This window comes from Stegostoma tigrinum, chromosome 23, assembly GCF_030684315.1.
Source record: "Stegostoma tigrinum isolate sSteTig4 chromosome 23, sSteTig4.hap1, whole genome shotgun sequence".
Taxonomy (NCBI): domain Eukaryota; kingdom Metazoa; phylum Chordata; class Chondrichthyes; order Orectolobiformes; family Stegostomatidae; genus Stegostoma; species Stegostoma tigrinum.
In genome coordinates, this window is record NC_081376.1 from 29,319,354 (window position 1) to 29,334,728 (window position 15,375).

Sequence of the window (15,375 nt, forward strand, 5' to 3'; positions counted from 1 at the left end):
TTAATCCCAGTATGTAAGCTAAACTCAACAGCATTTCAGATTTAATGTTACAATTACATCCTCGCTAATGAGGAAAGGGTGACTATAAATCTGATTTGGAGCAAAACTGATTGCTGTATCCTTAACGTTAAAGCTATGGCGCACATAGAGAAGAGCATGTTTTGAAAAATTATTACCAAGGCCACTTGGTTTGGATTTTATGGAAGAATCTGACCATAAGGCACCATTTCTCAAAACATCAATAAAAATCTGAAATTTCATGGACCAGATGTGAAATTTGGTTTTATTGGTCACCGTTGGTGAGAGAGTGACCTTGGCTATTATGCATAACACACAACACATACTATGCTGGCCTAGTTGAAAACACACAAAATAATGAAATTGTATTCCTGAATCTCTCTGAATAGCAAAGAGTATTGAAGCCCAAAGGAGGCTATTTGGCATCTTCGCTTTTTGGTAAAGTTATCTAACTCGTCACACCCTTGTGTTCTGTCCTGATATTCCTGCAATTATTTCCGCTATGTACATATCCAACTCTCTCTTTGAAGGCTGCTATCAAATGAATTGTGCAGTACATACAAATCCTAACCATGTTGTGTCAACAAGTTACTTTTGTCAGGACATGCCTGGTTCTTTTGCCAGTCATTTTAAATCATTGTATGTCAGCTACCATCTCCTCAACAGTAAATCTGCTGCTTAAAACTTGCATTAAAACTGCTTAACCAGCAAAATAACTAGTTAGAGCTGAAATACTGCAGAAAATGTAATGGCTGACTTGTAGATTTGCTCAGTTTCTTTTGTCTACTCCATTTAAACATTTCATGAATTGTTAGTCATGTTCTTTGAGTTCTTGTGGAGCTAGAGGAACACTGCAGGCCAGGCAGCATCAGAGGAGCAGGAAAGTTGATGGCGGGTCCGGACCCGAATGCTGCTGACCTGCTGTGTATACAGTGTTAACTCCGCCTCCAGCATCTGCGGTTCTTAACTATCTGTTTGCATTCTTGATTGTGTTTCCATCGGAGAACTATTTTTGCCCCTGAATTAAACATATTTAAGAAAACTATGAATATCAATTTTTCACTTGAATTCAAATTATTTCTTTATTTCAGTTTTGTTATGCACTGTAAGTTGTGATCTCTAGCACAGGAGAGAAATTAGTTTGTTGCATTTTTGTGCATGTATTAAGGCATGTTGGGTAGATGGAGATAATATGGTCAAAATATATTTTAACAACAAATACTTTGTTTCAATTTTAGTGAAGTAATGAGTTACCCAGTAACTTGCTTCAAAAAACTTGAGAAGGTTGGACGCATAGTGGATATTCTGAGTGACACATCAGCTAATCATAATGGATTTCCAGTGGTAGATGAGAATCATGAGGTATGTTTTTAATCTGAGATTTGGGTGGTTAATATCCATAGAGTATAATTTATGATGTTGACCATTGATTCTGAAATGTTTCTCTAGTAGTTTTATTTTGTCATGTTCTATTAAATCATTGCAGTCAAATTGAGAGAAGTTTGATGAAATTGTTCAAAACATGCAGACCTGCCTGGAGCTTATGCAGTTCCTTATATGCAGTGATCTCCACATTGATTGCATTTTATTCACTGTTGAGCATGATAGTTTTTTATTTTCTTGCAGACAAGAAGAATGTAAGTACAATGGAACAGAAAGCCTTTCAGTTTTGAGAGACATGGGAGCTTCTGATGTCAAATTTTTGTTTTTCTTTCCTGTGACTCCACAAAGTTTCTTCATCAGTTTTTTTACATTTCCCTTGCCCTTCCTCAGTGGAGATTATTTCCAGTTGAAGTATGATTAAGGCATCAGGTGGCTTCCCCTAAACCCGAGTGCCTTATCCATAAATCTTTGCAAGCACTGGCAAATGAGTATTGGCAGCCATTTTTGATTTGAGGACATCAAAAGTTGAGTTGGATATCGTGTTGTAGATTATCCGTCTACATTGGTATAGAAGTCTATGCTCTGTTTCCCTCATCTCTTTCATACATGGCTGCTGAGACGAGTTGTGTTCTTTTCATTGTTGTTTCTTTGAGTGTACTTGTCTCAGCAAAGGCTAGAGCTCAAACTGAACTCTGTTCTGCTCTTTTGACCCAAAGTGCAAAATACTTAACCTGCTTAAGCCACCAGAAGAGTCCTCCTTTCAGCTGCGTGATTGACTGGAAGCTATCTACAATCCATCTTTATTAAATATTTAAAATCAACTACACTTTCTTCCTCCTTTGCTTTGTACTCCAAATCTTTTATTATATTCTGTAGTTAAAAGAATAGACTTCAGCTAAATGCATGTTTTGGGAGAGATTCAGGCATGCTGAATGGAGTAACTAATACAATTGTTTGATCTTTTCACTTCCCTCCTCTGAGCAAAAGGCATTTGATTTGGTTTGGTGTCTTCGTTTAAAATAACAACTCACTTAGCGGAGAACAAAGTAGGATCAACTATTCCACGGTACAATCTGTTGACGTAGCAAGTGTTACTGAATCATTTGGGGTTTTTGGTATTCTGTTAACTTTATTTACAGTTCATAGGGCATCTGGATATTCAATTCAGAGAATTGAAAAATTTGGAATGGAAAATGTGTTGCATCCCAGGGTCTGATTGACTCGGTGACTACTGTTGTTACACCACTTTCTCTCATTTTACTTAATTCTGTCCATATACAGTCAGCTGTAGTGCAGCTTAATACTTTTATGGTTTACTTCTAATTTTGCAACTATGTTTTCTGAACCTCTTTTCATTCTACCAAAATAAAATATTCCAGACCAAATTTGGCATTGTTATCATTAAACTTTATTACACTAGTCTCTTCTTTTGAGCCATAACAAAATTGGAGAGCACTAAAATATCTGGCTGAGTATATAATTTCTGTTTGTGATGCAGTAATTATTGTTTCCTGTCATTACTATATAATTATTAAATGCCTTTTATTTTTCAGCCTGATGGTGATAATGTTGGAAGACTATGTGGCTTAATATTGCGATCACAGTTAATTGTCCTTCTGAAACACAAGGTAATCTTTCAAATAGAGAGGAAAAGGCAAATATTGCTAACCTGAAATAAAAATGAAGTGCTGGATATATAGAGATCTATCAAGATTGTTGAAGAGAAAATCATTGAGTATGGTGCATTTTGTTTTAGTACTTGTGTTTCAAAAGAGTATATTTCTGAACAAAATATGCAGCATTATATTAATTGTGCAATGCTTATATAACTGAATTTGAAGAAAGTGTAAGATAACAAAGTATGGAGTTGGATGAACACAGCAGGCCAGACAGCATCTTAGGAGCACAAAAGCTGACATTTCGGGCCCAGACCCTGATGGAGGGTCAGCTTTTGTGCTCCTAAGTTGCTGCTTGGCCTGCTGTGTTCATCCAACTCCACACTTTGTTATCTCGGATTCTCCAGCATCTGCAGTTCCTATTATCCTTGAAGAAAGTGTATTTTTTTTACTTGAACTGGACGACTGAAGTCGGCGTCAACTTCTTTGAAAATATTCCTGCTGTTTTTGTGATGCAGGTGCATTACACAAGTAGACTATAACAAATTATTTATTTTAGAATGAATTTTAAATTTTGAGGTGGACAAAAAAGCCAAATGCCAGCCACCTGAATCCATCAATATACTAAAATTTAAGGCTGTTACAATGCTGTGTGTTAGAATCCATGCAAGTCCGATCAGCTAATTAATTTTTGCTCAGCAAGGACTGGTTTCTCTCTGTTGTACTTTCTATGAGAGAGCTGAGAGAGAACATCTGAAAGGCTTACTGAAATGTTTAAATGCACTTCTTTTCATATGTCAGCCATTTATCCAAGAGAGATGCATATTGATATCACTTGTTTAACGGGCACCTCGGTTGCTCAAATGTACTTTGTTTGAATGATTGAAGAAAATTGTTCATAATGTTTTGGCATAAACCAGCCTAAACAATTTATGCACAAAAATGATCAGTATACCAGTATTATACTGAAACCTTTTGGGAAGTTCTGGGCCTCCAGTTTTAAGATAACCAGATAAAATTATTTTCTTCCAATTTCTTTCTTAATTTCGTTGGGAACAAATTATTGGTGACAGAAATGTTTCAGCACTTATTTTTGAAAACAAATTTCTTCTCTGTGTTCAAATTGTTTTTATTATTTCAGGTTTTTGTGGAAAGGGCAAGCTCAAACCTCACACAGAAGAAACTTCAACTTAAAGACTTCAGAGATGCTTACCCCCGATTCCCACCAATCCAGTCTATTCATGTATCACAAGATGAGCGAAACTGTACAATGGACTTGACCGAATTCATGAACCCAACTCCTTATAGTGTCCCTGGGGTAAAGTGATTTGGAATTGTGTTGTCTGGTTGATCAGTCAATGTATACGTTCAATTTTTTTGATAGTTTTAATAATTTGGATGCTGTTTTAAAGTTGGCATACGTACAATGTTTGGCAAATGAGAGTAATGGAGCAAATTAAATTCAGCTTTTGCATTATGACAAATACAAGCATAGTAGAGTGGAAAAAGGAGGAGTAGGAGAGCATTCAGTCCCTTGAGACTTCTCCACCATTCAATAAAATGATGGCTGGGTCTGTATCTCTTTCACATTCCCATGTATCCCCAACAACTGAAGTTCCTTGTTAAGGAAGGAAATCAATCACCTCTGCTTTAAATATTTAGTGATCCTCCCGCCTCCACCTTCTGAGACAAAGGTCCAATGTTACATGAGAAATAATTTCTCCTCAACTCTGATCTAAAAGGGCTACCTCTAATTTTAAAACAGGGCCACAAGAGAAAACATGCATTTCACATCTGTTTTGTCAAGGCCCTTCAGGATTTTGTAACCGTCGGTTAAGTTACTTCTCCCTCTTCTAAACTCAATTGGAAACAAGACCAGCCTGGTCTGTCCAACCTGTTCTCCAAAAGACAAGTCACTTACTCCAAGTATCAATTTAGTGAGCTTCCCCTGAACAGCCCCAAGAGCATTGACATTCTTAAATAAAGACACCAGTTACTTTTAGATTAATTGGAAGTATTTTCACATTAAATACTTTATGAAAATACTCAAAATCCTTTGTTATAACCAAGTATATGTGTAGGACCATAGTTGTAAAATCAATAATGGAAGGAAGATGTCTTTTTTCAAAAACAAAACAGAACAGTGATAAATAATAAAGAAAAAGTGCAAGAATCCTGGTGGTTGTACTAAAAATAGACAAGCTAATAGTTAAGTAGATATGCTCATTCGGTTATATCTACTGAATATACATGAAGGAATGAAACACCAACTTCGGACATAAAAACAAAATGCTGGAAAAACTCAACATGCCTGGCAGCGGAGAAACCTCATTAACTCTTTGAGCTCAAACACTCTTCCTTAGAACTCGTCTTAGAGATTTTGGACTCAAACTCTGTTTCTCTCTCCGCAGATGTTGCCAAACCTGCTAACTTGCATTCAGATTTGTACTCTCAATCCTTTTCTTCTGTTGGCTGTTTATCATTTCCCATTTTAATGTTTTTCTTTCTTGCTTTGCTCTATGCCTTGATTTACCGTATCTTCCCAGATGTTGTCCCTTGCATAACTTCCCTTCCTGAAGAATCAGAACCCATTTCCCATACGCTGTTCTTTGAGCCAAGTAATCTTGCCATCATTTTTGAATTAGGATAAGTAGCTGCAAGCAGGTCCAAGTTTTTGTTCAAATTTTCAGGTCGATTATTTGCTTTTTTTTTTAAAGGAGGCATCTCTTCCTAGAGTCTTTAGATTGTTTCGTGCTCTTGGCTTGAGACATGTCGTGATATGTGATGGCTGTAATGGGGTGAGTAATTTAAAAGGAAAATTATGGAAAGTGTCTGTTTTAGGTGTTTTTGAATATTCTTCTGCAGAAAATACGTGGGAAAAATTGAATTTAAATATTTTAAAATAAAATAGCTTAATATAAATTTACTAAAGAAGAAAGTACTGAGCTTAAAATTAATTAATATTGGAATTCATGTTGATTTCAAAGATTGACTTATAAATAATTAGCTGGCTTGTCTCTCTCTCTCATTTTATTTGGAATCTATCTGCAATGGGTCTTTGCCAGGACTATGTTTTATGGCTCTAAACAGAAGGAGACAGTTGGGGGGAAACCAAACAGTGAGACCAAGTAGCAAAGTGCAGATAAGGCTGTGAAAGCATAATCTATTATAAATGGAAAATTGTGAGCATGTCATTTGGTAGACTGAGGAGGCACATGTAAGAGTGTAGGAGAATTTTATTTCAGCCAAGTGAGAAAATATAGAATATATAGTACTTTGCTAAGCAGTGAATTTTCTACCCTTTAAACCGATGACTTATAAAAGTGTTAGACGTTCTATATTTTAAATCATTTATGGAAGCAAACTACCATTTGAGTGAAGAGAATTTGATCTAACTCTTCTCTTGCCATAGAGGAAGAACAGAAGGAAACCATTCAGCATCTGTCTCTACAGCAATACAGTCGCCCCATTCCCAAACTTTATCTTCATAGTCCAGAAAATGTTTCTCTCAAGTGCCTGTCCAGTTGCCTTTTGAAATTAATGTTTCCACTTCTGCCACCCTTGTAGGTGGGGAATTTAAGTCACGATCACTTGCTGTATTTTGAACTTCTTTCTCAAATCTCCTCTCTCCAACCAGAAGACCGATGCAGCTGTATCAGGCCCATTGAATCTGCTCCAATGTTCAATCGTGGCTGATACGTTCTCCAGCCCCTTTCCCCTGCTTTCTCCCCGTAATATTTGATCCCTTTACTAGTAAGAACTTATCTGTCTCAATGACTTGGCCTCCACAGCCTTTTTGCAACAATGGATTCCACAGATTCACCATTTCCGGCTGAAGAAATTTCCTCCTCGTCTCAGTTTTAAAGGGTTGTGTCTTCATTCTGAGTTTGTGCTCTCAGGTCCTAGTCTCTTCTACAACTGAAAGCAACATCCCCATGTCAACTCTGCCCAGGCCTCTCAACATTCAGTAAGTTTCAGTGAGCTCCCCCCCACCTTCATCCATCTGAACTCAACTGAGTACAGACCCAGAGTCCTTAAATGCTCTTCATGTGACAAGCCCTTCATTCCTGGCATAGCTCTTGTAAACTTGCTCTGGACCCCCCTCCAAGGCCAGCTCATCCTTATGAATTATGCCAGAAACTGCTCACAGTATTCCAAATGTGATCAGACCAGATTCTTGTACCCGTCCCACAACCAATTGCATTTCCTGCCCAGAATTGCCAAGAAATAAAGCACCTTATCATTCACATTAAAGCCCTTTTTCACCAAATGTTTTCAATTTGCATTTAAAATATTAAAGCATCACATAGGTAAAAACATTAATATGCAGTTCTGGTCACAAGTTTGTTACTGATATTACACCTCATTCTAAATTTTAAAAGTAGCAGTTAGATTTTGGGAAATAGGAGAATGCCCTAAACTCAAGCAGCTCTGAAGCTTGAGAGTGATGAGCGTTGGGGCACATGTAGATTTGTCTAGGGTGTGAACTACAATTATCAGGGAAGAAAGTAGTGATTCCTTAGGAACCTAGAGTTTGTTAAACAATTTTGTAAAATATCTTCATGTGTAAAAGCTGCTGATAATATCTAATTGAATTTAATTGAAGGACTTGAGATAAACTTTGACATAAATCCAGCTATTTTAACTTTAATTAAATCAAATTTAGTGTAGAACAGCCATGGTTTAATACCAATAATTTGTCAATTCTCTTGTAGGTAATTGGAATTGTTACCAGAAAAGATCTTGCCAGATATCGGTTGCATAAAGGGCAGCTCGAGGAACTTGAAATGGCACATACGTGATTTCACCTTGTGCCTTTGTTCAGAAATGGAGATGCACTGGTGTTTTAACTTTTTATAATTCTGGTTAAAACATTTTATTCAGCCAGCATTTTGTTGCACTTCATGCAAATGGAACCTTGTGCACCGGGATATTTTCTGGAGGGTTGCCATATTGTGCCAGAATTAACTTGTTTGCACTGTAACTTGGTAAAAGTTAAAATTGTATGGTGTTATATTAATATATGTTTTAAGCTGAACAGACAAATGCCTTGCACAGTTTCCTGCTATTCTGTCTGGATCATGGTACTTGGAAAGAATAATGCAAATACAATTTTGAAGCTGCTCCCACATTGTTAGTTGAACCAGAATCTGAACTCTACTTCAAGAAATTGTGCTATTCTGACTGTGATGTTGAGGAAGGGTTGTGAATTGGGGGAAGCATCCAGGGTACTTTACAGATATGCAAGTACAAGTTGATCTCTTCATTAACAATTCACTATGCTTGAGTGAGCATACTAAGATGCTGCTGTACTGCAAGTTTCATTATGACTCTGAAGTCAGCTAATTAGTAATATAGTACTGACTATGTCTTGCCAGAGGTCAGCTACGAGGAAGTTCTAAGCATAGAGCAAAGCTTTCCTGTCTGCTGATTTCTATTGTTCAACCATAAATAGGAAAACCTGCTATCTCCAAACATGAAAATTGATATCCCCCCCGCAAGACATTTAATAATAAGATATGACATATTCAAATGTGCCTTTGCATGAAGGTGAAGTAATACTGCAGTCAGTGCAAGACTAAATTCTGGCAGAAGGGTCATAGTGCTTAGCTTCTTTGTTCCTGAGGTATACTGTCCTTTTTACATTGGTAGGTCCCTGAGATTGCTTTGCATTCACACAGGTGGTTATATAGCTCCAATCATGAAACTGAGTGCAATGTAATTTCTGTACATTTTGTTGATTAGGTACTATTTGCACAAGAATATCTCTCTTTAATTTATTCAATCAGATTTTTTAAAAAAGGAGAGGTAACAGATGAGCTTTCCAAGGAATGATTTTTTTAAGAAAAGAATTTTGACTTCTGTACCAGAATATAAATTGGCCAACAATAATAAAGTGAGATTTGATTGAGGGTTTTCAGTATTTTAGTGTTGAATTGTTCTTCCATAAGTTCTGATCATAAAATGCTGATATGCACATGTTGCTTTTATTTTAGATCATTAAGTTTCTCTCATTTTTTGCATTATATTAGTGTACAACAATAGCCGGACTTCAAGCTACAGATGTCAGCAACACTGGAGGGGCAACTAAAATTCTAAGTAGTGCTTCAAGTAAACAATTTAAGGTTTTAACACAATGGCGTTTGGATAGCTAATAAGTGTTTTTTATTGCTTGGGTAGTGACTTGTATGTCATTAATTTAATTTCCTTTCATACTCTTGATGTCTGAACCATTAATATAATAACAAATGAATAAATATAAAGGTAAAACTGTACAAAGACAAAATTTTAGACTTTTAGAACAATGGATTTTTTTTTTTGTTTTACTAGAGTTTTAAAGTAACATTGAGCTCATGCAAATATGACTTTTAATTCCTGTTGGGGAAAACAAGTTTGCCTAGCTTGAATATTTCCTTTTTAAAATTATTCACGTTCATGAATCTAAAAATTCAAAGGTTGCTACATTCCTTTTGGTTTCCCAAATCAAAGATGGATAGTCAGCTGCAGAGTTACTGCTGTTATTCTTGTACAAAGTGTCTTCGCTCCAACCTCAGGAGGGCATTTCTTCCCCCACTTAATAATGTGATAGTTCATCCTCCAAGCCAGCCAATCTTATGACTTCTGGGTGAAATGACCGAATCTTGGATATCCTGCAGACTCTGGGTTTAGACTACTGAGAGTCCTCTAACACCAATAGACATCAGAAATACTGACCATAGATAACACGGTGTGAAGCTGGATGAACACAGCAGGCCAAACAGCATCTGAGGAGCAGGAAAGTTGTCCTTTTGGGTCAAGACCCTTCAGAAACACTGACCATTTGAATTTGTTTCCAACTCAGATCCAAGAAGAGAAAGGCAATGATTTAGTTCTTCTTAGTTTTTCCAAAGATGATTTTCATGCCCAATATCTTGTTAACAGATCCATCATTACTTAACTAAAAGCTCTTTTGTGTTGAAATGAATGACCAGCATCTTGTAATTGTGCTACATCTGAAAATGCTTGGTGATGTATATGCAAAGTTCAGCTGTGATCCGAACAAAGCATATTGAACTTTTATAAAAAAGGATAGAGAAAATGTTAAGATAATAAAATGTGAGGCTGGATGAACACAGCAGGCCAAGCAGCATCTCAGGAGCACAAAAGCTGACGTTTCGGGCCTAGACCCTTCATCAGAGAGGGGGATGGGGGGAGGGAACTGGAATAAATAGGGAGAGAGGGGGAGGTGGACCGAAGATGGAGAGTAAAGAAGATAGGTGGAGAGGGTGTAGGTGGGGAGGTAGGGAGGGGATAGGTCAGTCCAGGGAAGACGGACAGGTCAAGGAGGTGGGATGAGGTTAGTAGGTAGCTGGGGGTGCGGCTTGGGGTGGGAGGAAGGGATGGGTGAGAGGAAGAGCCGGTTAGGGAGGCAGAGACAGGTTGGACTGGTTTTGGGATGCAGTGGGTGGGGGGGAAGAGCTGTGCTGGTTGTGGGGGGAGGGGATGAACTGGGCTGGTTTAGGGATGCAGTAGGGGAAGGGGAGATTTTGAAACTGGTGAAGTCCACATTGATACCATATGGCTGCAGGGTTCCCAGGCGGAATATGAGTTGCTGTTCCTGCAACCTTCGGGTGGCATCATTGTGGCAGTGCAGGAGGCCCATGATGGACATGTCATCAAGAGAATGGGAGGGGGAGTGGAAATGGTTTGCGACTGGGAGGTGCAGTTGTTTGTTGCGAACTGAGCGGAGGTGTTCTGCAAAGCGGTCCCCAAGCCTCCGTTTGGTTTCCCCAATGTAGAGGAAGCCGCACCGGGTACAGTGGATGCAGTATACCACATTGGCAGATGTGCAGGTGAACCTCTGCTTAATGTGGAATGTCATCTTGGGGCCTGGGATGGGGGTGAGGGAGGAGGTGTGGGGACAAGTGTAGCATTTCCTGCGGTTGCAGGGGAAGGTGCCGGGTGTGGTGGGGTTGGAGGGCAGCGTGGAGCGAACAAGGGAGTCACGGAGAGAGTGGTCTCTCCGGAAAGCAGACAGGGGAGGGGATGGAAAAATGTCTTGGGTGGTGGGGTCGGATTGTAAATGGCGGAAGTGTCGGAGGACACCTCCCCACCTACACCCTCTCCACCTATCTTCTTTACTCCATCTTCGGTCCGCCTCCCCCTCTCTCCCTATTTATTCCAGTTCCCTCCCCCCATCCCCCTCTCTGATGAAGGGTCTAGGCCCAAAACGTCAGCTTTTGTGCTCCTGAGATGCTGCTTGGCCTGCTGTGTTCATCCAGCCTCACATTTTATTATCTTGGAGTCTCCAGCATCTGCAGTTCCCATTATCTCTAGAGAAAATGTTAAAGTTCGTTTTGTGGTTGTATTCACATGCATGAAACAGATAACAAATTGTGCAATTATAGATTACAATTTGTTACTGTGGAATATGAATCTGACCGTGAATGTGTTGTTGGAGTGCTTACCACTAATAACATTTTTATCTCAAATGTGTTTAAGACCTATTTATTACAATGAGGTCAAACCATTTGTTCAACTGTCTCTGTAGTTTCTTCCTTGATCATGCCAGTTTTCTATGCAAACCTCTCCATAGTAAGCTCATCTTACCTATATGTTCGTTGAATTCATTCACGCTGCGTACAGGAGTACAGTTTCTTTTTTGGGTGCAAAACTGTTTCAAATTGAGCTAGTTTTGAGAAAATATTTCACCCTTCAAATATCTGAACTAAGCTACTTGCATATTGCTGAACATTACGTTCTGACTTTCAGCAGATTTTATCACGAAAACATCTTTTAAAAAAGAACTAGGCTTTCCCCTTTTAAGGCTGTTATTCTTGGAGTTTCATGGCAAGTGTCCCATCATGAATTAGTGATTTTTCTCCATCTACCTCCCTCTTCTCACCTCATTCATTATGCAGCCTGCATCTCTGGCGTCCTTCCCGTGCAATCACGCAACAGGAGAGACAAAATTCCCATGGCTGCTGGGATGTTTCAGTATACCAACCTTTGGTGCCTTATTTAAAGCCAAGCTGCAGACTATTTCAGGTGCTGCAAACCAGGAATTAGCTCACACACAACCCTCTTAGCAAACTGAAAACATCTCATTAAAGGGAGGTTGGCACCCTGGGGATTCTGATGGATAGTGAGGTTGAGAGGGAGGGCTATTCCCTACCTGTCAGACAACTCAATAGGCCAAGGCACCAAAGGCAGCTGGCTTGCCCATGGTGATTGTGGTCAGCACTGTATCCAGGGTCATATGGAATGCACAGGTCTGCAGGGAAAAAAGTGCTCTGTGCTCCAAAAGGGTAAGTGCCACCACCTCTTCATATCTCTCACTTTCTCTAACTCTGCCATTGCACCACCTCAACAACACTCCTGAACTGCATTTCTCAACATTACATGCAGCATTTCCAATTAGGAGCCCTCATCCATCCCATCCTCCACAACTACTCATCCTTCCTGCCCTCTGTAGATTACATAGCATTTTTTTCATATAGCCAGGGACTGGCTGCTTGCAAGTACTTCAGAGTGCTAAGAAAGGAAAACAAAAGCCGTAAGATACAGCTACTGTAGATGCATTTGTTTGACTTTGTGTGCAAAATACCTTGGCAGGAGTGCATTTCTGAGCTTTGAAGTGAAGCTTTGAGGGGGTGAAGTACATTGACGTGAGATGAGCTAGTAAAAAGATACAAATGCATGGAAATAAGGAAACTGCCAGCACTAATTGAAATTCAGAACTCTGTGTTGAAGCCTTAATGGAAAAATTCCACCTTTTAAAATCCTCAATGTTGAGCTTTAAAATCTTGCCATATTTACCCATATTTCTTGCCTTTGCCTTCACTGCTTAAGGGCTGGGAAAGTTGGTATAGTTTGATTAATGGAACTAACTTACTAAAGATGAGCATTTTTAATCATTGTCCGTAGATTGATTTAATATAGTGCAAAATAACAAATAAGTTTCATTAATTTTATGCTACCTCCTTTTCTAAATAAAATAAATTTAGATTAGATTCCCTGCAGTGCGGAAACAGGCCCTTTGGCTCAACAAGTCCACACCACCCCTTAAAGCATCACACCCAGACCTATCCCCCTGTAACCCACACACCCCTGAACACTACAGGCAATTTAGCATGGCCAATCCGCCTAGCCTACACACCTTTGGATTGTGGGAGGAAACCCACACTGACACAGGGAGAATGTGCAACACAGACAGCTCCCGAGTCTGGAATCGAACCCAGGTTCCTGGCACTGTGAGGCTGTAGTGCTAACCACTGAGCTGCCATGCCGCCCTGAAACATAGCTATTATGCGAGGGGACAAATTGAACACTTTAAATTTTATTGGGATTAATTCAGTTTGTGATTGTGGCATGTTTTGTAGATGGGACCAAAATCTAGAGTGATGTTTTTTGAATGAGTGCAAAAGATCATGAAAGTCAAATTTATTCTGGATTTAACTTGTACATAAAATTCAGTGATATTTTACACTGGTTTGGCAAACTTCTGGTACGTACGAATAATGTGGAACTACTAAGATGATGTGCTGCTCAGCCTTTTGTTTTAGACCCATTACAAACTGACATTTCAAATTGACTTTCTTTCCTTGGGCATTTTGCTCCACCTTCCAGAATCTATCATCTCCCATGTCAAAATCCCACTCAAGATTCATTAATTTTCCCTTTCATGCATCTCTGATTTTAACTGTTCCAGCGCTGATGGTCATATCTTCCACAGTCAGAACCCCAAGCTCTGGAATTCTCTCCCTGAACCTCTCCACCCTCAATTTATCCCCTGTCTAAAGTTCATGTATTTTTGTTTTTATGGTTGTACACGAATGGGGGAAAAAAACTTCTGTAAAAGGAAAGTATAGTAGAGAATAGATGTACTTTATAAAAACAAGTAGTTTGATACTTCCTGTAAATGTTTACAGGAAATTTTACAGTAATAACAGGTTTGCAGATGAGCTGGAGCCAGGGATTATGTACAAACTGATTTATTCGACAAAGTAGCTGATTGGTCTGTGGACTCGTCACCAGTTATTGATGCACAGGCCTTCTGCTTGTCAATAACTGTGTTTAGCTTCTAGGTGACTGAACAGCTTGAGGCTGTGAACAAGATAGTGAGAAGAAGTTTGATCTCTGCAAACACCAGAAATCTCCTTTATTCTTTGCAGGACAAAACCCTAAGTCTGAAGAAAACCAGTTTACTTTTCCTTTGGTTGCTATAAGCTCTGACTTATAAATAAGTATGAGTCTGTTACCCTATGCCTCTACAAACAAGTGGAAGCATCCCAAGAAGGAAGACCAAGAAGCAGCATTCAGATCAGCGTAAGAATCTCAGCAAATCATGTGAAAAGGGATCACAGATTGGCAAGGCAGTTCATTCTCTTCCCCAGTTACACTGTGTTTTGTGTTTGTATGTGCTTGTAAAGGACTAGAGTTTTGACCAGTATAGTTATATGCCACTGGTTTATACTGTTTATAGGTATCTAGAATCTATTTGTATGTAATAAATAATCAATCTTGTTAATTACAGAAGCCTAATCTGTGCTTTGTCAACCTGGGTCTGAATGTTAGGAACATTAGGGATTCTGCAAACTTTTTTTTTAAACAATCTTTAACTTCTGTGATGACCTCAGGAATAGTGGTACCTGTTTTCTAGCATGTTAACACTCCTTTTTAATGTGCTCTTTAAAATCCCCTTTTCTGATTAATCTTTTGTTCACTTACCCTAATGTCTGTCTATGTAGCTTCAAGTCCCACTTTACGTCTCCTTTAAAGCATCTTGGAATATTTTATATTTAAAAGGTACAGCATAAATACAGGTTGGTGTTGTAATAAAGGTTGGAATGACATTACTGTGACTGGTACATTTTTTTGTCCTGATCCTGTCTGCAACTTTTGATTGATCCTACTGAACATCGAAAGGCACTGGAAGTGTATCAGAGATAATGGGAACTGCAGATGCTGGAGAATCTGAGATAACAAAGTGTGGAGCTGGATGAACACAGCAGGCCAAGCTGCTGCTTAGGAGCACAAAAGCTGACGTTTCAGGCCTAGACCCTTCATCAGATCTAGGCCCAAAACGTCAGCTTTTGTGCCCCTAAGATACTGCTTGGCCTGTTGTGTTCATCCAGCCTCACACATTGTTATCTCAGTGCCTTTCGTTTGTTGCCTAGCTTCCTGGTCTACCACTGCTATCTGTTAGTAATCAGCATGTATCTAGCAAAACATATTTCTTCTCCCCTCACCTATTATCTTGTGTGACCTCTAAGAATGTGTTGTAAGCCTCTTTGTTAGCTTATCTACATGTTGCCATGAGGAATAGCATTACTTATGCAGATGTTGACTTCACATCTGTTATAGAACCTTTCAGCTT

At 39.0% G+C, this 15,375-nt stretch overlaps 1 protein-coding gene across 1 annotated transcript in view; it reads left to right on the plus strand.

Annotated features, from left to right (window-relative positions):
• Nucleotides 1-8,940, plus strand: part of clcn7 (chloride channel 7) — a 69,003-nt gene extending 60,063 nt beyond the window's left edge. The window contains exons 21-25 of the mRNA XM_048552368.1: nt 1,257-1,380; nt 2,955-3,029; nt 4,159-4,335; nt 5,735-5,815; nt 7,733-8,940. Coding sequence (XP_048408325.1) covers nt 1,257-1,380; nt 2,955-3,029; nt 4,159-4,335; nt 5,735-5,815; nt 7,733-7,819 — 544 coding nt within the window. The 3' untranslated portion in view covers nt 7,820-8,940. The remainder of the gene's footprint in view (nt 1-1,256; nt 1,381-2,954; nt 3,030-4,158; nt 4,336-5,734; nt 5,816-7,732) is intronic.
• The last annotated feature ends 6,435 nt before the right edge of the window (nt 8,941-15,375 follow it).